Source organism: Epinephelus fuscoguttatus, linkage group LG12 (genome assembly GCF_011397635.1).
Source record: "Epinephelus fuscoguttatus linkage group LG12, E.fuscoguttatus.final_Chr_v1".
NCBI classification, from domain to species: Eukaryota; Metazoa; Chordata; class Actinopteri; order Perciformes; family Serranidae; genus Epinephelus; species Epinephelus fuscoguttatus.
Genome location: NC_064763.1, coordinates 2,540,856 through 2,564,642, shown reverse-complemented (window position 1 = coordinate 2,564,642; position 23,787 = coordinate 2,540,856). Strand labels below are relative to the sequence as shown.

At 44.4% G+C, this 23,787-nt stretch overlaps 1 protein-coding gene across 3 annotated transcripts in view; it reads left to right on the top strand.

Moving 5' to 3' along the window:
• LOC125897944 (Down syndrome cell adhesion molecule homolog) overlaps positions 1-23,787 on the top strand; it is a 315,828-nt gene that overhangs the window by 168,304 nt on the left and 123,737 nt on the right. For 2 of the 3 annotated variants that reach the window (XM_049591460.1, XM_049591459.1), the window contains exons 7-11: positions 3-299; positions 2,631-2,906; positions 4,389-4,667; positions 5,813-5,932; positions 15,665-15,844. In XM_049591460.1, the coding sequence (XP_049447417.1) occupies positions 3-299; positions 2,631-2,906; positions 4,389-4,667; positions 5,813-5,932; positions 15,665-15,844 (1,152 nt within the window). Of the gene's footprint in view, positions 1-2; positions 300-2,630; positions 2,907-4,388; positions 4,668-5,812; positions 5,933-15,664; positions 15,845-23,787 lie in introns of those variants that run through there. The other variant, XM_049591461.1, reaches the window with a different exon arrangement.

Sequence of the window (23,787 nt, the reverse complement as noted above, 5' to 3'; positions counted from 1 at the left end):
AGATGGCACCCCCAAGATTCTGGCTTCATTCAGTGAGAAGGTCTACAACATCAATGAATTTGTGTCGCTGTCATGCACTGTGAAGGGCACACCAGAACCGCGTGTAACATGGACTCTGGATGACGAACCGGTGATAAGGGACAGCCGCCACCGAATCTCCTACTACACCAACACTGAGGGTCATGTGGTCAGCCACCTCAACATCAGCCAGACCCAAGTACCTGATGGAGGGGTGTATCGCTGCATCTGCAACAATTCGGCTGGGACAGTTTCCTACCAGGCGCGAATAAACGTAAGAGGTGCTTGTCAGATCAACTCTTCCAACACACCATCACATATACACATGAACATGTCCTGATCTATTCTGTTTTAAACCTTCTGAATTGGCTACATTTAAAGTGCCTGGATGTGCAGATGTTAAAAGAATGCCTGACTTGAAACTGATTTTTAGTTTAAGTCATTAGGTGTTGCTAGTCTCTCTCGTGTTTAAAAACTTGATATTGGATATTGTAGCTTCATTCTGTTTTCTCTTGCTATGACAGATAATTCTACAGCCTCCTGTATGGGCCATCTTATAATCAGTAACTGGTGTCCACATTAACTTTTCTAATACCCTGCTTCCTACCCAGGCCCTGCTGATAGCGTCATATTGGGACACCATTCAGGTGATTTACTGTTAGCTCCAGTGTATGACTGTAGTGCTATCTGCTCTCTACAGGGAATTGGTTGGCTGGGTTGCTGATGTCATGTAGCGGTAATAGTGCTGTGCTTGGTGCAAGGCTATTAGTATTTCTCTGTTGCAGAGAGGGAAGGGTACTTTCAGTACACTGATTGGTTTAATTTGATTGTGTTCATTCTTGCATGTTGTAAGGCTAAATAGGGCGATTCTCAAGTCCATCAGTGAAGGTCCACGGATGCTGAATGCAGCCAAGCGATGAAGATAAATCTCCACAGGTGCCATTGCAGAGAAAGTGTAATGACTGTTTCTCACATCGTTGGCTCCTTAATCGAGCTAAAGAGAGTAGCAACTCAGGATATGCTTGTGCTCAAAGTACACTACAGAGCCTAGTTAAACTGTTTTCTATATTGCTTTAAAAAGAAGCTCAACAGTCAATTTCCCTGAGAGACACAAAGCTATGGAAGCCCATTGGTTATTCTGTTGGTTTTTCACAAGCGTGTGCAAAAGCTGACAACATGAGTAATGGTTTTAATAATAGCTTTGTGAGTGGAGAAATGGAACATTCCACTCAAATGCTTGTCAGAGGCAATCACATCTGGCACCAAAAAGTGGGAGCGCAAGGTAATGGTAGGCCCGTTCGAGATGAGCCAGGCCTGTGCAGATTTGATCACCGGCGATAGCCACACAATGCATGCCGGTTAGTTTTGTGTCCGACTTCATCCTGACTTGCTCTGATGTATTACAAAAGTGGACAATGATAATCTGGCGATAGTGAGGCAGCCGCAGTTTTTAGAGCCAGGCCCTGCAGTTGCTCTCCACCAACTGGCTCTCACCCAGTCTAACAGCTGATTGGTTTAGATGTTGACTCAACAAGATGACGTTTTAGATAAACTTTTAATTTTTGTTGAATTTCAGAGATTTACATTTTATTTGTCTGAATTGAAGGCTTATTCTGTTAACAGAATGTTGTGTGACTGATGGTGAAGTTTAGTCGTCAGAGACTAAATACATTCATCATAAACTATATGTAGTCTACTGTATATTAACATTGGACTGTTTTAATTATTGAGGTGTTTAGCAACACAGAAACTTGTGGTCAGTGGGATGTGAGGATTCTTAAAATAACATCTGTAGAGATGTGAAGCCCTGACTATATCTGACTGATCTTAATGAAAGCTGTTGTTTCGTATTTTTTCCTCTGGAAATATTAACCTTATAGTCAGACACAATTCATTTAGCCAAGTTGAGAGGACAGGTCTGCTCTGCAGCAGCAAACTGATATGATGCTGATTTACATTAAAATTCATGTAAAATGGAGGTTGAACCATGAACATAAATTATAGATCGCCTGTAAAGAATTTTAATAAATTAATCTATCATAATTAAAATAACTTGAGACTGAGAACAAACTGATATATAAGTCTGACAATATTTTAATAAATCGACATCATAACAGACAGGATGTGACTTCCTGCACGGACTGAAGGCTGCTGGAAACTGTCGGGAAACTGTCCGACTTGACCACAGCTTTTTGTCACCGCCCCCTGCTGCAGCCGCCTGATCTCGTCTACTTTCCAGGCAAGCACAGTTCATCTCAAACGAGCCTATTAACTACAGGATCAAATAGATGGTACACAAGACCCTGGTTCTGACTCATCAAAAAGCACATTTGATATGGAGGAAAACAGACCAGAATGGGTCCATGAGTAATGATTCTGAGCCTGGTTTCCCTTTCTTTGACTTACCACAAGGGTATCTTAGTCTGAGACTCCTAAATAAAACTTGACAATGTTTTAATTCCTTACCATCAGAATGAATCATGGTATGTAAAAGGCATGTTTGTGGTGTCTTGAAAACACACAGAACAAAGCACAGCTATCTTTTACACTACCACCAACCCCCTGCCTCAAAATCATTTTAAGAGAGTTGTCTCTCCAATGTGTCCCTTAAGGGCCTGCCAGCATCAGACCAATGAAAAACCTCACTGCCATCGCTGGGCGGGACATGTACATCCACTGCCGTGTCATTGGCTACCCGTACTACTCCATCAAGTGGTATAAGGACTCCAATTTGCTGCCATACAATCACCGCCAGCGGGCCTTTGAGAACAATGGCACCCTGAAGCTGTTTGATGTGCAGAAAGATGTGGATGAAGGAGAATACACCTGCAATGTGCTTGTGCAGCCTCAGCTCTCCACGCACCAGAGCGTCTATGTTACTGTGAAAGGTATGAACCTCAGTCTAATCTGTCTTCAGTTACAGTTCATGACTCAGCCCTGGAAAATAAGCCTGGACTTTATATTTAGAAAAATAGCATAAGATTTATGTGCTGTAGCTGTGTGTAATGTTTGGTACTCTATCGGGATTATTGTCTATCTGAAGTGTCAAGTAAGCAGCTTAAGCCATTTGTTTGAGATATGTATACACATTGTGTCATACCCCAGTACCTGCAGAGTACATTCATGAGTACTCCATCATTAATCTCTTAGTCTGTGAATACTGAAATGGAATCACTTTGTCAGTCTGCATCAATCTGTTTTTCCATCTGGTGTATGGATGATGTTCATAGCATTTAAAAGATACATTAAAGCATCACGTTAGTATCTACCTTTCCTTATCACAGAAAACATAGATATACAGATGGATATTTGTATACAACAACTTGTAAAAAAAAAACACTCCACACTCCCATCACTGATAGCAAAGCACCATCTCCATCATCCCAGCCAGCTAATCTGAGACTCATCTGAATATGCAGCTGTGTTGTTCTGAGCCAGATGATGATAACCTCAGATTGCTTTCTTTCTTCAATGACGCTGCATAATAAAAAATGTCGGATGCCCCCCCATCTTTCTCTTTGGCAGGTCTTGACGTGCTAACAAGTGTGCAAGGAGGGAGGGAAATCACACAGCGTAGACAAAGCTATGCTGCCATTCCACCCCGACTAATTTGCTTCTAGGCTGCTTAGCATTCCACCGCTGCTGAGAGGGAATCCCCAGGAGCCTATTATGCCTATTTTGTTGTGAATTAAATAAGCGCTGAAGTGCAGCTTATTCCAATGTTATTTTAAATCATTAATTTTCCAAAGCATCTGGTTCTCACGATGGCTACAGTGTCCCCAGAGAGCAAAAGACAGTGAGAGAGAATGTTATATGCATGGTTTTTGAGTGAGAATTCAGCTGCTCCAAATTATGTGGGTAGAGGCAATAAAATAACCTCATTCCTGCAAAATTACAGCATAATGTTTTAATACTAGGAACAAGTTAATACAGAGAGAAATGTGACTACTGAGTCACTCTGGGTGTGCTTCATAAAGTAGCTCAGCATCACATGCATAGGTACGTATATATTAAGGGTGGTAACCTCTGAGCACCTCACAGTTTGATTTGATTCCAAATTAGGCTGCTATGATGCAATGATAAAATGATCATTAATGCATCTGGATGCATCAACATTTTTTGATTTCTGTACATAATTTATTTTTCTAATTGTGTGACAAGCTACATTTGAAGCATAATGTATTTATAATTAGATGAACAGCTGGATTACTTTTTAATTATCTTCTAATAATACAATAGTACTAGAACTTAATCATGATGCCCATGTTTATATCTGTTATGTTTAATCATCCAAATGGTTCAGCTGTAAGAAATATAGCACGGTCTTACCAAATTGTGTCAGGCAATGAATTTGAATGTCTCATCAACAGTTCCACCTACCATCCACCCATTTGAGTTCCCTCGGTTTTCCATTGGCCAGCGAGTCTTCATCCCCTGCGTGGTAATGTCTGGCGACCAGCCCGTCTTCATCACCTGGCAGAAGGATGGTCAGCCAATCCCAGCCAGCTTGGGTGTCACCATAGACAACATAGACTTCACCAGCTCACTGCGTATCTCCAACCTCACACTGATGCACAATGGCAACTACACCTGCATAGCACGCAACCAAGCTGCGGCTGTAGAGCACCAGAGCCAGCTCATAGTCCGAGGTGAGGAGGGGGGAGATAGGTGTGGGCGGGGTGGTGGTGTTGAGGAGAAAAGAAAAGGTATGATTCCACTGAAGCATACTGTAAGATACAAGCAGAGATCCTTGTGTCTTGTGTCATCTGCCATTAAAAGTTTTAGGGACAAAGGGAGTGAATGGTGATGACAGATAATATAGTGCAGAGTGTCAGTACCAGGTCTTTAAATGACTAGAAGTTATTTACCCAACTCTTATCTGTAAGGTAAGTTGGTCCTTGATCTCTCTCCCTGAATACAATGAAAAATGCCATGAGCCAAATGTATGCTCCTCAGACTTCAGATCAGTTGTTGAAAGACCTTGAGATATTTCTTCAACAGTGAGCTGTTAGTGATCAGCAGTGTTGGGCAAGTTACTCTCAAAATGTTATGTATTACATATTACTAGTTACCCTAATTTAAAAGTAATAAGTTTCTTTACAATATTATTCTCTGTGTACAGTAATAACTTACTTATTACACTACCTTTGCATTACTTTTACCAAAATGAGCTCAGAAGAACTAATTTTTATTTTAAATGGATGAGGGTCATGTTGTTCACAGCAGGCAATCAAGGCACAGAAGCTTCAGTTTATTACAGTTCATTTCAAATCCAGTGCTGAGCAGGTCTGACTCATTCATGCATTCACATACAGGGGTTACCACTTTGTATTAAAATCAGTGGCTTCTATTAATAATAATGAACTTAATAAATTGCCTTGGACACAGGGAGGGTCAGGCAGAGGATCAAAGTCTGATAATTATGACACATGGATAAATATTCATTGGCCTATGATATCAAACATGATAAACAAATATTGAGGTTGGCAAAACAAACAGAAGGGTTTGTGATTAAGTCACTATGACGAGCGCAAATTAATACACTGAAGCTGGTCACCTACAACAGCACCAGAGAGAGTTATGCATAAGAATGGGACAGTGTGCCAGCATTGCTCTGCAGTTGCAGTTGCACTAACATCAGCCAGATATGCCGATCATCGAGATAAAGAAAAAACAAACCAGTTATCACTGTAACACATTACATTTGTAACATGTTACCCCCAACACTGGTGATCCGTAGATACATTTGTTTTTTAGATAAATTAGTGTTGACTAATGGCTGCTTGACTTGTAGTTCCTCCCAAATTTGTGGTGCAACCTAAGGACCAGGATGGCATCTATGGAAAGGCAGTGATACTAAACTGCTCAGCTGAGGGCTATCCTGTTCCTACCATCCAGTGGGAGTACTCTAAAGGTAATCGCACAGCGTGACACAAACATGAATAACATGTATATTTACCTCATATAAATACAAATATTACATCCTTGTGGCAACACACAACTGTCTCTTTCGGGTCTGATTGAAGTGTTAGACATTTCAAAGACTTTGACAACTTTTAACTTAATAATTTGCCTTTCTTTTCTTTTGACAGTCATGCTGAGATGATCTGTATGCTAAGATTTTTTTGTCCTGTGGCAAGCTTATTTTCTATGATAGATCATCTTTCCCTGAATACCAACAGAGCAAGCATAATGTCCACAGCCATGAGGTTGAATGCATAATGACATCCACCTCAAGTCCAAACAAGCACATTGGGCCTCATTCACTAATATCTGCGCAGAAATGTTCTTACTCTCTGCAAAAAATAAGTACTTGCGCAAAATCACCATCGGATTCATGACACGTGCGTACCGGCCAATTTTGTTCTCACCACCATGCGTATGTTAGTAAATCAGAACCATTCTAAATTGACAGGCGCGTGTCCGTGATCTGCAATCAGCATACTACCACGCCCCCATTTCTCCATATAAGGAAACCGCTTGCCTAGAGTTCATTCATGAATGAAGGAAGTGGTTACGCGAAGAGAGAAGTAGTAAATTTCACAGTTTGTTAGAAGCGATGGCGCCGGGTCTTACAGGAATGCCATGGGTCATTGTAAGATTGTGGAGGACACAGCATGCCAGGATGATCTTGCACACCTTCTCAGGGGTATAAAGTAGTTTGCCACCGGCCGTATCTGATCCAAACACATCCAATGGCCCTTAAGCACACCAAAGGTGCGCTCTACGGAGCGTGTGTGGGCATGTGTGTTATTATAGCGCACCTCTTGAGGGGTTTCAGGGTTTGCGTATGGTGTCATCAGCCATGTTTTAGGGCCATATGCCCGGTCACCCAAACAATATAACATTTTAACATTAACGGAATAGTGACTGACTGAAAATACTAACTTAAAACAATTGAAATAAAAGACTAGAACAAAAGATGCTCACCAACAAGCCATCCACTTCTCACAGCCCCTGCCTCCAAACGCATTCCCACTGTACTGTTTTGCAAAATAAATGAGTTGCAGGTGCCTCCTGGCCAGCGGGCCACAGCCTTAAGGATATGGCAGTCGGCATTACAGATCATCTGCACGCTGATGGAGTGATAGTTTTTCTGTTCATGTTATTGTTAATATTTTAATTGTCACAATGATGAGGGTGAACGTGTGTCAATTTCATGGTAATTTAATCCATTTGGCCAATATATTAGTAAATTAATTATTTTAAAAAATGTTAATTAAATCTCTTTTTCATGAATGTGGTTTTATAGACTCTGCATGTACTTAAAAGGCATGTTTGAATTTTCTAAGTCAGTTCAGCCATCCTCATTTGTGCGTACGCATGGTCTGAGGCAGTTCTAAATTTGTTCGCAGAGTAAGAACAAATTCGGGTAAGAAAATATTGATGAATCCCGGATTTGTGCGTCAAACGATCGTACGCACAGTTTAAGCACAGATTTGTGCATACGCACTGTTTGTGAATGAGGCCTAATGAGATGAGAAACAGCAGCAGTTCAAGGAAGAGGTTTCCATTTCTCTGGAAGTAGGAAATTGATGGGAGATTATGTTACTACTAAACTTACATGATCCCATCCTGGCTGGACACAATAAAAGTGACTCTTGAAAAGAAAAAGGAGCTATATTGATGTGAAAATCTATTGCTTTTATTTTTGTCAGTTATTACATTGCTTACTTATTATGATATATGACTGATGGTGAATCTTGATCTTCAGCTTCCTCCACAAGTGTTCTATTAGGTTTAAGTCTGGTGACTGACTGGGCCATTCCAACACCTTCATTTTCTTCCCCTGGAACCAGTCAAGAATCTCCTTTGCAGTATGTTTTGGATCGATGTCCTGCAGGAAGATTTCCCCTGTATCTCATCCTCATAGTCAATGGCAAAAGATTCGGGTCAAGGAATTCCTAGTACATGGTTCCATTAATCTTCCCTTTGATGATTTGGATTCTGCCGGTACCATGAAAAGGAAAACAGCCTCATACCATAATGCTTCCGTCCATCCATCCATTTTCGGCAGCAGGCCGAGCAAAGCACCCCAGGCATCCCTCTCTCCAGCAACTCTTTCCAGCTCCTCCTGGGGGACCCCAAGGCATTCCCAGGGCATACGAGATATGAAATCCCTCCAGCTTGTTCTGGGTCTACCTTGGCGCCTCCTACCAGTGCCTGGGATACCTCCAGCAGGAGGTGCCCATGAGACATCCTAGTCAGATGCCCGAACCACCTCAACTGACCCCTTTCGACGCAAAGAAGCAGCGGCTCTACTCCGAGCTCCTCACCCTATCTCTAAGGCTGAGCCCAGCCACCCCACGGAGGAAACTTATTTCCGCCACTTGTATCTGAGATCTCAATCTTTCGGTCACTACCCAGAGCTCATGACCATAGGTGAGGGTTGGGATGTAGATGGACCAGTAAATCGAAAGATTGCCTTCCGGCTCTGCTCCCTCTTCACCACGATGGACTGGCGAAGCGCCCGCATCACTGCAGAAGCCGCACCAACCCGCTGATCCATCTCATGCTCCATTCAACTCTCACTCGTGAACAAGACCCCGAGATACTTAATCTCCCTTACTTGAGGCAGTAACTTCCCCAAACCTGGAAGAGGACCATGGCCTCAGACTTGGAGGTGCTGACTCACATCTCAACTGCTTCACACTCGGTTGTTAACTGCCCCAGTGCATGCTGGAGGTCACGGTGTGATGGAGCCAACAGAACCACACAATCTGCGAAAAGCAGAGATGAGGTCCCCAAACCGGACCCCTTCCTCCCCCCGGCTGCACCTCAAGATCTTGTCCATAAAAATCACAAACAGGATTGGTGGCAAGGGACAACCTTAGTGGATGCCAACACCCACAAGAACGTGTTTGACTTTACACCAGGTATGCAGACACAGCTCTCACTTTGGTCATACAGGGACTGGATGGCTCGTAGCAGCGAGCCTGGCACACTCTACTCCCACACTACCCCCCACAAGACCCCCCAAGGGGCGCGGTCATAAGCCTTCTCCAAGTCCACAAAGCACATGTAGACTGGATGGGCATACTCCCATGACCCCTCCAGCAGCCTCACAAGGGTTAAGACTTGGTCCACTGTTCCACGGCCAGGATGGAATCCGCATTGTTCCTCCTGAATCTGAGGTTCGTCAGTCGGTTGGAGCCTCCTTTCAAGCACCCTGGAGTAAACCTTTCCTGGGAAGCTGAGCAGTGTGATACCCCTATAGTTAGAGCACACCCTCCGGTTCCCTTTTTGGAAGATGGGGACCACCACCCCAGTCTGCCACTGCAGGCACCGTACCCGACCTCCACGCGACACTGAAAAGGCGTGCCAGCCAAGACAGCCTAACAGTGTCCAGAGCCTTGAGCGTCTCAGGGCTAATCTCATCCACACCTGGCGTGTTGCCACTGGGTAGCTTTTTAACTATCTCAGCAACCTCTGCCAGGGATATGGGCAAGAGTTCCCCCGAGTCTTCAGGCTCAGCCTTGTTCATGGTGGACGTGATGGCTGGGTTCAGGAGGTCCTCAAAGTGCTCCTTCCACCGCCCGACAATGTCCCTAGTTTGGATCAGCAGTTCTCCCTCTCTGCTGAGCACAGCTTTCCCTTCCTAAGTTGGCTAACAGTCTGCCAGAACTTCCTTGAGGCCAACCGAAAGTCCTTCTCCATAGCCTCCCCGAACTCCTCCCACACCCGGGTTTTTGCTTCAGCAACCGCCACAGCTGCAGCCCTTGTGGCCAACTGGTGTCCGTCCGCTACCTCTGGAGACCCCTGGGCCAGCCAGACCGGAAAGGCCTCTTTCTTCAGCCCGACAGCCTCCCTCACTGCTGGTGTACACCAGCGGGTTCTTCAGATGCCGCCACGACAGGCATCGACAACCTTTTGACCACCTCCTAGCAGCCGCCTCCACAATGGAGGCTTTGAACATGGACCACTCAGACTCCATGTCCCCAACCTCCCCCGGGATGCAGGAGAAATTCTTATGGAGGTGGGAGTTGAAGACCCCACGGACAGGGGCCTCAGCCAGACGTTTCCAGTTCACTCTCACTACCAATTGGCTTTACCAGATCTGTCCGGCAACCTCCCCCGCCATCTGATCCAACTCACCACCAGGTGGTGATCAGATGAAAGCTCTGCTCCTCTCTTCACCCGAGTGTCCAAGACACGGAGATCTGAGCGCTTGTGGAAATCAACCAAGCTTCATGTACATTGTCTTTATTTTAAAGAACTGTTAGCTGAATTCAATTCTGTTGTTAGGGTGGCCAGAGCCTCATCAGAATCTCATCATCTCCAACAAGAGAAATCCCAGGGTCATTTTTGACACTATAGGTAGCATTACTGGTGTGCAACCGCCTGCTCTACCTGTGTCCTCTGATGAGGACTGTAGCAATTTTTTAATGTTTTTTGTGAATAAGGTTGCCAGTGTCAAGGCCAGTATAACACCCTCCTCCTCCTCCCTTCCTGATCCTCCCAAACAACAGTCAATTACTGACAATTTCTTACCTGTCTCCTTACAAGACTTAGCAGGTCTTGTGTGCACTATGAAGATCTCTTCTAGTCCACTGGATATCCTGTCCACAACTTTGCTGAAAAATGTTTTCAGCACTACTGGTCCATCTCTGCTCTCCATAATCAATAGCTCACTGGTTTCTGGTCGTGTCCCGTCCCATTTCAAGCAAGCAGTTGTTCAGCCGCTTATGGACCCCACTGTTCTTAGGAACTACCGGCCCATTTCCAAGTTTGCCCTAAGATTCTAGAAAAAGCAGTTGCAAACCAGTTAGTGACAGCGTTGAACAGTTACAATATCTTAGATAAATTTCAGTCCGGTTATCGTCAGTTACATTCCACAGAAACTGCTCTTCTCAGGGTCTCCAATGACATCATGATGGCCTCCAATGCTGGTAAATCCACTATCCTGGTTCTGCTTGATCTCAGTGCAGCCTTTGACACTGTTGATCACCATATCCTTTTAGACAGGCTGAGGGACTGGGTAGGCATCTCAGGGACCGCCCTTCATTGGTTTAAATCCTATCTGTCTGATCGATCCTTTTCTGTGGCTGTTGGCCCTCATAAATCAGAGTTTGCCCCCCTTTCTTGCGGGGTGCCCCAAGGTTTAGTGCTTAGGCCTATCCTCTTTATGCTATACATGCTCCCTCTCAGAGATGTCATCAGCAATTTTGAAGATATCTCATACCATATGTATGCAGATGACCTCCAGTTATATTTTTCTTTTGACCCTGATAGGACCGATGGAATTGACTCACTGTACGATTGTCTGAATGTAATTAAGGACTGGATGGCTACTAACTCCCTTCAGTTGAATGCAGCTAAAACTGAGATTTTAATTATTGCACCTGATGCCTCAGCATCTAAAGTGGCCAGCTGCTTAGGGTCCCTCAGTGCAAATGTGCGCCCCACCTTGGGGTCACATTTGATCAGGCCATGCTCTTCGATAACCACATCAAAACTGTCACTCGCTCCTGCTTTTTCCACCTCAAAAACATTTCCAAACTCAGATCCATGTTAACTTATTCCGAGCTAGAAATGATCATCCATGCTTTTATTTCCTCACATCTAGATTACTGTAATTCTCTTTTCACCTGTCTCAATAAAACTTCTTTAGACCTCCTCCAGCTAGTCCAGAACGCTGCCGCCAGGCTTCTGTCCAGATGTCATAAGTTCACTCACATCACTCCAGTCCTGGCATCCTTGCACTGGCTCCCTGTTAATTTCAGGATCCAGCACAATATTCTAACCATCACTTACAGAGCCCTCCATGGTCAAGCACCTGCATACTTGACGGATCTGGTGTCCTTTCACCGTCCTGTCAGGTCACTGCGGTCCGCTGAAGGCCACCTACTTACTGTCCCTCACACAAGATTAAAGACGAAAGGTGATAGAGCCTTTAAGGCTGTTGCACCGAAATGGTGGAATGTACTATCTCATGAGCTGAGAGCAGCCTCTTCCGTGGACATTTTTAAAAAGCAGTTAAAAACACATCTGTTTAGGCATGCGTTCCATTAATTGTCCATTGTATCATCTCTGTATTTCACTGCACTTTACTTTTTATTTGTTTTTGTGTATTTTGCATTGTTTCTGTTATTGTATTTTTTGTATTTTATCTTGTGAAGCAGTTTGTGAGTCCTCTCTGTGAGAAGTGCTATATAAATAAAATTTACTTACTTACTTACACACAGCCGCAGATCTGATGATGAACTCCCTGTGCTTAAACAACAAACAAAACACCACTTAGGTTCAGATCAGGCAGGCCATTCCTCCCAATCACCACCTCCAGGTTTCTCCGTCATTGTCCATGTGAGAGTTGAAGTCCCCCAGGAGAACTATGGAGTCCCCAGTTGGCACCCCTTGCAGGAAGCCCTCAAGAGACTCCAAGAAGGCCAGCTACTCAACACTGCTGTTTGGTGCGTACGAGACCTTCTCTTTGCTACCCGCAGTCGCATTGAGGTGAACCTCTCGTTTTCCAGACAGAACCCCAACACAGCGGCGCTCAGCCGGGGGCCTTGTGAGTGTCCCCACACCCACCCGACGCCTCTCACCCTGAGCAACTCCAGTAAAAGTGAGAGACCAGCCCCTCTTCAGGAGTTTGGTTCCAGAACCAGTGCTGTGCATGGAGGTGAGCCCAACTATATCTAGTCGGTACCGCTCCACCTCCCGAACCAGCTCTGGCTCCATCCCCACCAGAGAGGTGACATTCCACATTCCCAAAGCCAGTCCGCGACGCCAGGGATCAGCACGGCAGGGGCCCCGACCCTGCCTGCCACCCGGCACACAATGCACCTGCCCCCAATGTCTGCAGGTGGTGGGCCCACAGAGCGACAGCTCCATGTAATCTGTTTGACTGGGCCCCATGACCTTAGGCCCGGCCACCAGAAGGTCGCTGGCGAGCTCTCCCCCCGGGTCTGGCTCCAGGAGGGGCTCCGGTGTCCCCATATCGGGTGATGTGCTCATCTCCCGAAAAGTCTGTGTCATCGAGGTCTTTGAATTGCTCTTAGTCTGGTCCCTTCCCCGGGACTACTTTGCCTTGGGAGACCCTACCAGGGGCTATTAGCCCCGGACAACACAGCTCCAACGTTCACAAAGACATGCAAACCCCTCCACCATGTGGCGATTCTCGGAGGAGATAATGCTTCCATCTCCAGTGTGGTATTTTTAAGGTTATATGCAGAGCCAATTCTCTCTCAAACAGGCCACATTGCAGTGTTGCCCCAAAGCTTGTTTTAAGTTTGCTACACCGCATTAGGAGAATCCTGTAGATTACCATGAGACCATCAGCGTGAGCAGACAAGTAAAAACACTATTCTGCACATATTACAACACCGACAGTAGTTTGGAGGTGGGAGCACCATGGTATTGGGCTGTTTCTCTTCTCATTGCACCAGCAGAATCCAAATTATCAAAGGGAAGATGAATGCAGACGTGTACTATGAATTTCTTGAGAGCACTCTGTTGCCATCCATCAGGACGGTGAGGATGATATGCATTCCAGCAGGACAACTATCCAAAACATACTTCAAAGAAGACTTTCAAATGGTTTCAGAGGAAGAAAATAAATGTGTTGCAATGGCCCAGTCAATCACCACACTTAAAGCTAAGAGAAACATCTGTGGAGGAAGCTGAAGATCAAGATCCACCAGTGGGCCTATCAGATTCTAGATTTAAAGAATGTCTGTGGAAGAATGGACCAAAATCCAGTATGAGCACTGTGAGAGATTATGCCGCATTCGGTTGGCAATCCAGGCCTTCATTCCTTGTCAGATTTATATGACCATATGACACATCTGATCTGAAAGCGTTTCATTGCAACAGTCCGGAAAACATGGCGGCGCGCCGTAAGTTTGTTTTTGTTTGCATGGTTGCTGAGCAACGGAGACTTTGCTGGTTCAAACAACTTTAGGCTTCAACGGGCTTGCACAGACTTTTTTTCCAACACAAATCAACAGTGGAAACAGAAATGCCATTGCAAAGTACTTGTATGATTTTTACAACACAAACGCTTAATTAAACAGCACATACAAGGACAAATTGAGGACAAATAACTTTGTTTACCATTCACAATGTGCGCAGCCATCTTTGTCATGACGTCAGTTCTACCGACTCGGTCTACCTGGACCTTGCCCGAGTTTGATGACGAGACCTCCGGGTAGAACGGGTGTTCTTTTGTATCTTTCCGGACCGGAAACCGTATCAATCCTGGTTCCGGCTACCAATAGAATGCAGCATTAGTTTCTTCATACAGGGAGCATCGTAAAAGTTGGTGCTGCAAACACAGGCTTCTCTACCAATTCTAAAATACATTTCTGTTGGCATGCTTTATACTTTTTTTATGTGTTAATCCACATTATTGCACATAGCTTTTTTCATCACATCACTTTTTTATTGAGTTAATGTTATTGTTTGATGTAAATTTAATGTAAATGGCTGCATTGGAAATATGATAAATAAACAAGAAAGTTGATGTTGATGTGTTGTTATAAAATTATGTTATTTCCCCTTGTATATATATATATATATATATATATATATATATGTGTGTATATATATATATAGTATATCTATATATATATACAGTATATCTATCTATATATATATATATATATATATATATATATAAATATAATATGTAGTGGGTGGTGTGGTGGTTAGCACTCTCGCCTCACAGCAAGAGGGTTGCCGGTTCGATCCCGGGCATGGGAGCCCTTCTATGTGGAGTTTGCATGTTCTCCCCGTGTCAGCGTGGGTTCTCTCCGGGCACTCTGGCTTCCTCCCACAGTCCAAAGACATGCAGATTGGGGACTAGGTTAATTGGTGACTCTAAATTGTCCGTAGGTGTGAATGTGAGCGTGAATGGTTGTTTGTCTCTATGTGTCAGCCCTGCGATAGTCTGGCGACCTGTCCAGGGTGTACCCTGCCTCTCGCCCGATGTAGCTGGGATAGGCTCCAGCCCCCCCGCGACCCTCAAGAGGATGAAGCGGTTAGAAGATGAATGAATGAATGAATAATATGTAGTGGTAAAATACAGTTTACAAGTCTGTAAATTATAAATGTACGTTTATCCACTGTGGGTCTTATAGGTGCACAGTGAGTGCACATGCTGAGTGTGATACAAGAGAAAATCACAGTCACTATCTGTTTTTAATGCAGAACAAGAATGGGGTCCATTTTTTTCCAAAACAGGTCTTGGCATCCTGAGAGTCTGAATGCAACTCATTTGTACAATTACCAGAGTTCCACCACCAACACAAATCATTATCTCTTTAAGGCCAGCTGTAGTATTGACGAAGGATCTTTTCATTGATAGGTAGCATTTGAACTTCTTGAGCAGAGGTATGTCAACATTAAATGGTCTCATTTCATTGTTATTCCTTGATAACCCCTCACAGTGTCTTTTTCCTCATGCTTAAAACCAGACCTGTTTTAGGTGGGTTGGCATACCTGATAAGGTCATAGAAAATTGATGCAGTACCCCAGCTACAGTAGACATACTGTAGCGGGGTTCAAATTATAGTGATTGGGATTGAGGTAGCTCTATACTTTCAGACTCCATTGTGATAATGGAGAAAAATCTGGACTATCAGCTATGTGTGCTCCTGCATTTTGATCTAACTGTGATTGATACTCACTCTGTCCCTTCCCACAGGTGCTGGGGTCCCTCAGTTTAAACCCATCGCCCTCAACTCAGGCTTTCGGATTGAGGTGCTGGTGAATGGCTCTCTGTTCATCAAGCACGTGCTGGAGGAAGACAGTGGCTTCTACCTGTGTAGAGTCAGCAACGATGTTGGAGCTGATGTCAGCAAGTCCATGTATCTCAATGTCAAAAGTAAGTCTCATGGGAAAACACTACCAAAAACTGTGAATTTAAAACTTGCATTTAAGGTGTTGTTGATAGTGATGTGTGTATTAAAATATTTATCTCTGTATTTAGAGTTCTATATCACACAGGCTCCGCCCTGTACTGGACTCTTTGGGTAATAATCCTCTAATCACGAGCATGCATTTGCACACTTAGAGAAGCATAAACATAGGCGGCCAATCAGGACATGCCTATCCAAATATGTGTGAACCCAACAGTATTGAGGTGGGCAGATTCTTGCTGTCAGACATCCTTTTTCTCTTCAGCGACGGTGATTTGCACACCAAGTGGCTTCCTCCATGGCTAGAACTGGTGCATCAAGAAATTTAGAAGCCAGCAGAAGTGGGATCACTTCAGACGTTTCGACCTAATGCTTCGTTGCCATAAGAGTGAGCAGGAGCCCAACATCAATGACATCAAGGCCCCTGCTCCAACTGCCACACTCCGCCGCCACCTCTGGTCACGCTCACTGTAGATGATGACATCTTATCACTCTCCTGTATATCAGCCTTCCATGGGAGTTCACCAGGACCTCGCGCAGACCCATTTTGGATTTCCACATCCTAAGCTGATGCATTGCCTGCAAAATGCAGTTACTGGAACTGGTCCAGCCAGGCAATCGGTTCACAACTGTTGACTTAAAGGACACATACTTTGATGTTACTGTGGCTCTGAAATACAGGAAATTCTTATGTTTCACCTTTCAGAGATTAGCCTACCAGTACAACAGACTGCCATTTGGCTATTCCCTGTGATCTCGCACTTCAGCAAATGTGTGGATGTGGCATGAGGGTCTTCTTTTATCCCCATGACCTCATCATCATGGCCAAGTCCAAGGAAATGGGCTATGTTCTTCACAGCCCAATTAATCTTACACCTTAACTGGATGAAGAGCAGCCCTATACCATACCAACGGGTGGAGAACTTGGACGTTGTGTTCAACACACGCAGCCTGTGGGCCACTCTCTCAGAATGCATGATGACAGCCCTGTGGCAAACAGTTAGCAAACTGTGGATTTTTGTGATGGGACAGCGTTAACTGTCATTCAAGTAATGGTAATGGGTAATGGGTAATGGCAGTAGCACACCCCAGGGTACTGCTGGGGCTACTACAAATGCAGCACCTGCAGAGGTGGTTTTGTAGTCTTTGCTTGCATGCTAAAAAGCACAAGCAATGCTTGGTTACCATTCTTCCCTCAGTACGGGATATTCTGAGACACCTGTCAACACCTGTTGCAGGAAACACTTCTGGGACAGGTGACCCCCTATGCCAGTGTGTTCATGGATGCATCCCTGACAGGGTGAGGAGGGACCTGACTGCAGAGAGCAGTAGGTGTTGTATGGCCTCCAACAGTCGTCCAACACATCAAGCTCCTCAACCTACAGGCAGTGTTTTTGGTCCTCCAACACTTCAGGGTTCTGACACAGGGAGAGCACGTGTTGGTGAGGACTGGCAACTGTGTTGCCACGGCCTACATAAACAGACAGGGTAGAACTCTGTCTGCTGCGCTTTTGAGGATGATGCAGAGCTTGTGGTTGTGGGCCTCACATCACTGCTGTTTCTAAAGGTGCTTCATGTTTCGGGACTGAAAAACAGAGGTACTGAGCTCATGTTGAGGCGTGGTCCCCTACCAGACAAGCGGAGACTTCACCCAGGGGTAATGAGGCAGATCTGGACTCCATTCAAGACAGAGGAAGTGAATCTGTTCACCAGCTGACACAACACCCATTGTCGCTATGGTTCCCCTGGTGCCACAAGACAATCCCTCCCGGGGCTGGATGTGTTTTCAGTTAAGCTGCTCTGTTCCTTTCTTCCCCTCTGTCTCATCCCTCCCTGTTAGAGAGAGAGTCATGAGCAGTTGCTGGTCATTCAGATTGCCTCAGGTTGCCACTTTGCATGGTTTTATTCAGAAATGAATCAATGATGGCGGCCCAGCTCTGAACTATCTCTCAGTTGTGGAGACAGGTACAATAGGCACACTGCCCACACTGGGTCTTGGCTCCTGAGAGGAACAGGCTGAGGAGGGCTGGACTCTCTGGGCAGGTTGTGTAGACCATCCAAGCAGCGAATGTGGGGTCCACCACTGCCTGTTAGAAGGAAAAGTGGTTGGGGTTCCAATGCTGGTGTGGATAAAAGAAGGCTAGATCCGATCTGTCATGTGCTGTTGGCTCTATTTTTTCCCTTTTTGCAGTGTTTCATGGATAGAGAGCTGTAGCCATCTCTTCCTACCATGATGGTTTTGGGAATAGCCCGTTTTTGCCCACCATCTCTTTCAGTGGTTCTTGCACGAGGTCAGAGGATGGGGTGATGCGTCCAGTTAAGGGTCCCTTTGGGCCTCTTAAGTGCTCCTCTCTAAAGGTGTTGTCATTCAAAACAGCTTTGATGCTTGCCATGACATCAGCTACGAGAGTGTGTCAACTAACCGCCCTATTGGTGCACCCCAGTTGCTTGCTGCTTTGTGGTGACCACAGTGCACCCTCTCTCAGACAAAATCCCTCCTTTATTCCCAGACCATAAGGTATTCATCCAGGTTGATGTAATTCAGTGAGATTCAGTTAGTTTCTTATCTTATCTTATCTTATCTTATCTTATCTTATCTTATCTTAGATGCCTTTTGGGGAACAGGGAGGCAAAATTGTATCTGTTCTGTCCAGTTTGTGCGTTCGCATGTTATGTTGTAAACAGCCTCCATCAAAGAACTATACAGCTCTTTGTGTATTTTGGTGATGCCGTGGCCAGTAAGGTCCTATCCAAGAAACGTCTTGTGAAATAGCTTTGTGGGTGCTTCTCCCAAGCCTACAGGCAGGCAGGCAGGCAGGCAGGACCCTCCCGCTGTGGTCAATGCATACTCCACACGCAGTGTGGCAGTGTCATTGGCCTTGTTCAGCGGATTGAGTGTTGAGGACATATGGACAGCAGTGTCGTGGTCTACACCATGTTCATTCATACATTTCTATCTCTTGGACATGCCAGGCTCCTTGGTTGGGTGTCACTTGTGTTGTATCTGACTCCCCTTTGGGCATGATACAGCAACATGTCTCTGTGCTCCTTTATAACCTAGGAAATGTGGTGCACTGGGTGTCTTTTGACCACCCTGAAAGGTTAGGCCATGGCTCCACCCAGTTTAATTGCTTACCTGCTGGATTGGCTGGGGCCTACTTCTCCGCTGCAGTGGTCTGGGTTATAAAGAAGTAGGAGGAGTATTTGTCAAAGGGTCCAATAGAAGTCTCAGTCTGTGCTTATAGTACTACGGTTATAATATTAAAACTTTTGATGTGTATATAGTGTATACTTACAGTCAGCTTTCCATAAATAATTTTAAGTTACACATGAAGCTTAGCATAAGTTCAGTCCGGAAAACTTTCTTTTTGCGACTCATTCATTCACATTTCTCTCTATGTCCCTCCTCTCTGTCTTCATTCGTAATCAGCTGACTATTGGCTGTCCTTTTTTAGTTAAACCAGTCAGATTTTGCCTCCCAGATATAGACATGGTCTGTGATGACCCCCTGAGATCCTGGCACCATATTGATAATGACGTCTTGCAATATGTGATCTTTCGTAACCCCATACATCACCTTCAGTTTATTATGACCTTATCAAATCATGTCAATGTGACCACATTCATGGTATTATTATACTTATAATAAGTGTGACTGATAACAATACTTTTCTTTCAGCCATGCATTTCTTTGCCTTTTTTTTCTAATTAGGCCTACATATTTTACTAGAAATCCACTGTTAACTGCTGAGGTGGAAGAATCAAGATGAATTGTGTTAGTTGTTAGGGGTGGCTGTGGCTCAGAGGTAGAGTGTGTCGTCCACCACTCAAAAGATCAGCGGTTCGATCCCGGGCTCCTCCAGGCTGCATGTCGAAGTATCCTTGAGCAAGATACTGAACCCCAAATTGCTCCCATCGATGTGTGAGTGTGTTAAAACTGAGTAGCAGGTGGCACCTTGTATGGTAGCCTCAGCCACCAGTGTATGAATGTGTGTGTGAATGGGTGAACGTGACTCATAGTGTAAAAAGCGCTTTGAGTGGTCACTAGATGACTAGAAAGGCACTATACAAATGCAGGTCCATTTACCATTCTTTTTTTTTTCTCTGGGGGTGTCCTATACCACTCACAACTTCACTACCCCCTAAAAGCACATGACGTCACAATGGGTTCTATTCACCAAAGTCTATACTGTGGAGATATTTTTGTGTCTTTTTGTTGCAATCATATAAAACTGTTTTGAGAGCATATTTCTTGAACTGCAATCAAAGATCAAGTTTGTAAGTAAATACATGTGATCATCTTGCTTATAAATCAGTCCTCTTTGCTTGCAAGTTAAAAAGTTTTGCTTGCAGATCAGTCCTCTTTGCTTGCGAGTTAGAAACTTTTGCTTGCAGATCAGTCCTCTTTGCTTGCGAGTTAAAGTTTTGCTTGCAAGTTCAACTGCACTTAATGGGCGGGGCCTACACTGATGGCTGCAAGTAGAGTTTCTATTGGTGGGTTTGACGTGGCTCCATACAGACTGGGCTACACCCACGATTCCCTCTCTCCCACTGGAAGCACTCGAGAGTTGGCATTACTGTTACACCCCGGGGCATCAACGGTACTGACCGTTACACCGTTGAATAGTTCTTCCCTGGTTAAACAAAAGCAATCTACATGCACCAGTTCAAATAAAACATTCTTGCTATTATTAGCCCTGGTCCACACGGACCTGTGTACTTCTGAAACCGTGCATTATTCTATGTGATTTGGCTGTTTGGCCACACGCAACCGCATTTCTTTGAAACCGGAGTCCAAGGTGAAGTTTTTGGAAGACTCTGGTGCCAGCGGTTGCGTGTAGACAGGATAACCGCAGTATTTTATTACCTGTCTCCATTGTTTGATGTCAGAGCAACAGCAATCTGGAAATCCATTGGTAAAAAAAACAAAGAAAAAAAAATTATTTTTTTTTCTTCCTTTACCTCTGGAGGCACAGCCCGGAGTTTTTCGACTAACGGATGTGCAGGAGCCTCGGTGATCGCTCACACCCTTAACTTCCGGCTGTGCCCCCAGGGAAGCGCCGTGTTGTTTACAAATACTTCGGGTAGAAAACCAGCAGAGTTTAGCTATATATCACATTTTTCACGTCACTATATCACCGTGTAGACTAATCTGATGTTTGTTAAGTCTATAAACACAATGATTGAACAAACGTTACTATTTCTGTGTGTTTTGTAATTAACATGGTTATCGTAGATTAGCTGGGCTAACCGTTAGCTGTTAACGTTAGACGTTAGCGGTGTCTGTAATAACCATAGACTGTATAAAAATAAGGTAATAACTCAATAAACAGTCCATGGAAAAAAAAAAAATTCCAGCGGATATCTCAGTTACAACATGAGTGAGCTAGCAAAGCAGTTTTGTGTTGCTATGTGTGGTATTTATTCAGTTATGGGAAATCACGATGTCTAGAAAGCAGCAGTAGCTGCAGCTGACAGGGACGGTTAGCAAAGCTAACATCAGGACGTCATCTGTTAAAAACCTCCCGTTGTTGGATACAACATGAAACTACTCCAGTTTCCTCAATCATGTTGTAACTAAGACATCCGCTGAAAAAAATATTTTTTTCACATTGATGAGACAGCGTTTTGGATGGAGCGGTTGGTATGGACGCGGAGCGTGCTGTTTCTGTAGGTACACATTTCCTGGGGACACCTGCATGTCTCGGCCACGCCCCCTCCATTGTGACTGGCTAAAGCGCAGCATCGTTCAGACTCAAACACATAGAGTCAAACAACCATTCACGCTCACATTCACACCTACGGACAATTTGGAGTTATCAATTAACCTAGTCCCCAGTCTGCATGTCTTTGGACTGTGGGAGGAAGCCGGAGTGCCCGGAGAGAACCCACGCTGACACGGGGAGAACATACAAACTCCGCACAGAAGGGCTCCCACGCCTGGGATCGAACTGGCAACCCTCTTGCTGTGAGGCGAGAGTGCTAACCACCACACCACCGTGCCACCCTTGTCAAAGGTTAGATTGTCAAAATTAAAGTAATAACAGCTTAAATCCCTGAGGAACTACGCTAGCATTAGTGACGGTTGCATCCACTCGTATGCAGTTACCTTACATGACAGTTCCCTCAAACAATATCATGAAACGCTATACAAACTATAGGCTATAAACAAATTATCTATTAAGGGTAGACTACTGATAAAATCTGAAGATGCTTAGGTGATATTTACCCACCTATAAGAATAAATGAAAACAAACGGTGATTTTGCCGGTCTTTAGTACCTTTATTCTAGGTGTAACTGCCAACTGAAGAACGCAGTGCAAACTAACCGTTTATATACCCAGATTTGCTCTCGTGCCTTTACTCCAATCAGTTATGCTTTAAATTGAATGGGGGGTATCTGTATGGTATCTGTAAAGATACAAAATCGATATCATATGCATAAAATAATGTCACAATTGAGTGGGCAGATACACATAAATCCGTCACACTAACTTTATGTCACACTAACTTTATTTGTGAGCGTGCTATCTGCTCTCTTTGGATGGCATATTCAGCTGCTCGTTGTCTGATGAAGGGCAGGGGCCCGAAACGTCACAACTACAATGCATGAATAAATTGTGCAAGGAGCAGCTTCTGGTGTGCGGACTTCATCTTTTTATTTCATATCCAGCTGCTCGACCTAACAACCAATGAAGGAGGCTGCTCCTGTTGCTAGCTACCCCAACTACACTACCACAAAAGCAGCGACGGGCCTGTCAACGGAGGTTCTGGATCCGGCCGGGTTGGACCTCCGTTAGCAGGCCCGTCGCTGCTTTCATGGAAGTGTAGTTGGTCGTTCAGGAGCCTCTGTCTGTCTGTCTCTCTCTCTCTCTCTCTTTCTCTGTCTCTCTTTCTGTCTCATTGTAACATACGGATTACTGTTAATTTGTCATGTTGATCTGTACGACATCTATTGCACGTCTGTCCATCCTGGAAGAGGGATCCCTCCTCAGTTGCTCTTCTTGAGGTTTCTACTGTTTTTTTCCCCCGTTAAAGGATTTTTTTGGGGGAGTTTTTCCTTATCCGCTGTGAGGGTCCTAAGGACAGAGGGATGTTGTATGCTGTAAAGCCCTGTGAGGCAAATTGTGATTTGTGATATTGGGGTTTATAAATAAAATTGATTGAATTAGGTCACGCTATTTTTGTGGATCGGGTTGTTTTTATTTTCCGCACTTCCCTATTGCGATATTGACTCTGACTAACTGATTGGTTAAAATGGCCTTTCCATTAGAAGTTGCATTGCCACCTACTGCTTTGGCATGTGTATCACATCACTTGGTAGTGGGTTTTGCGGTTTCGTGTTGATATCATATTTTTTCATCACACCACTGGTGTGGACAAATTTTTTTGGAAATCGGAGCCCGAAAAACTTTGGTTTCAGAATTGATTTTCGCCACAGCTCCCTCACTGAATTCCTCGTGAACTACAGAACTCCCATGTTGCTTTGCAAGTGTACTAGGCTGATGAGTAGAATTTAAGAAACAGGCTAAATGACATGATGTTGCACACTCTTGTATGTGTCAGTAGGTGGCGATATGCACCTTTAAATTGTTTGCAATCCGCCAATAAACCGAGGGAAGAAGGAAAAAAATGCTTTGCAAGCTGTCATTCCGACTGAGACTGACCAATAGAGACGTGTCTTACAGCTTTCAGTATAAGCCCCGCCCACCAGGTTCAACTTTTTACTTGCAAAACTTTTTGACTTGCAAACGAAAAAAATGACTCGCAAATGAACAAAAATGACTCGCAAACAAAACTTTAGGATTTGCAAACAAAACTTTAGGATTTGCCTTTTTTAATCAATCATTTTTTACTTGCAATGAAACATTTTTTGGTTACAATATTGATACTTTTGCTTTCAGATATT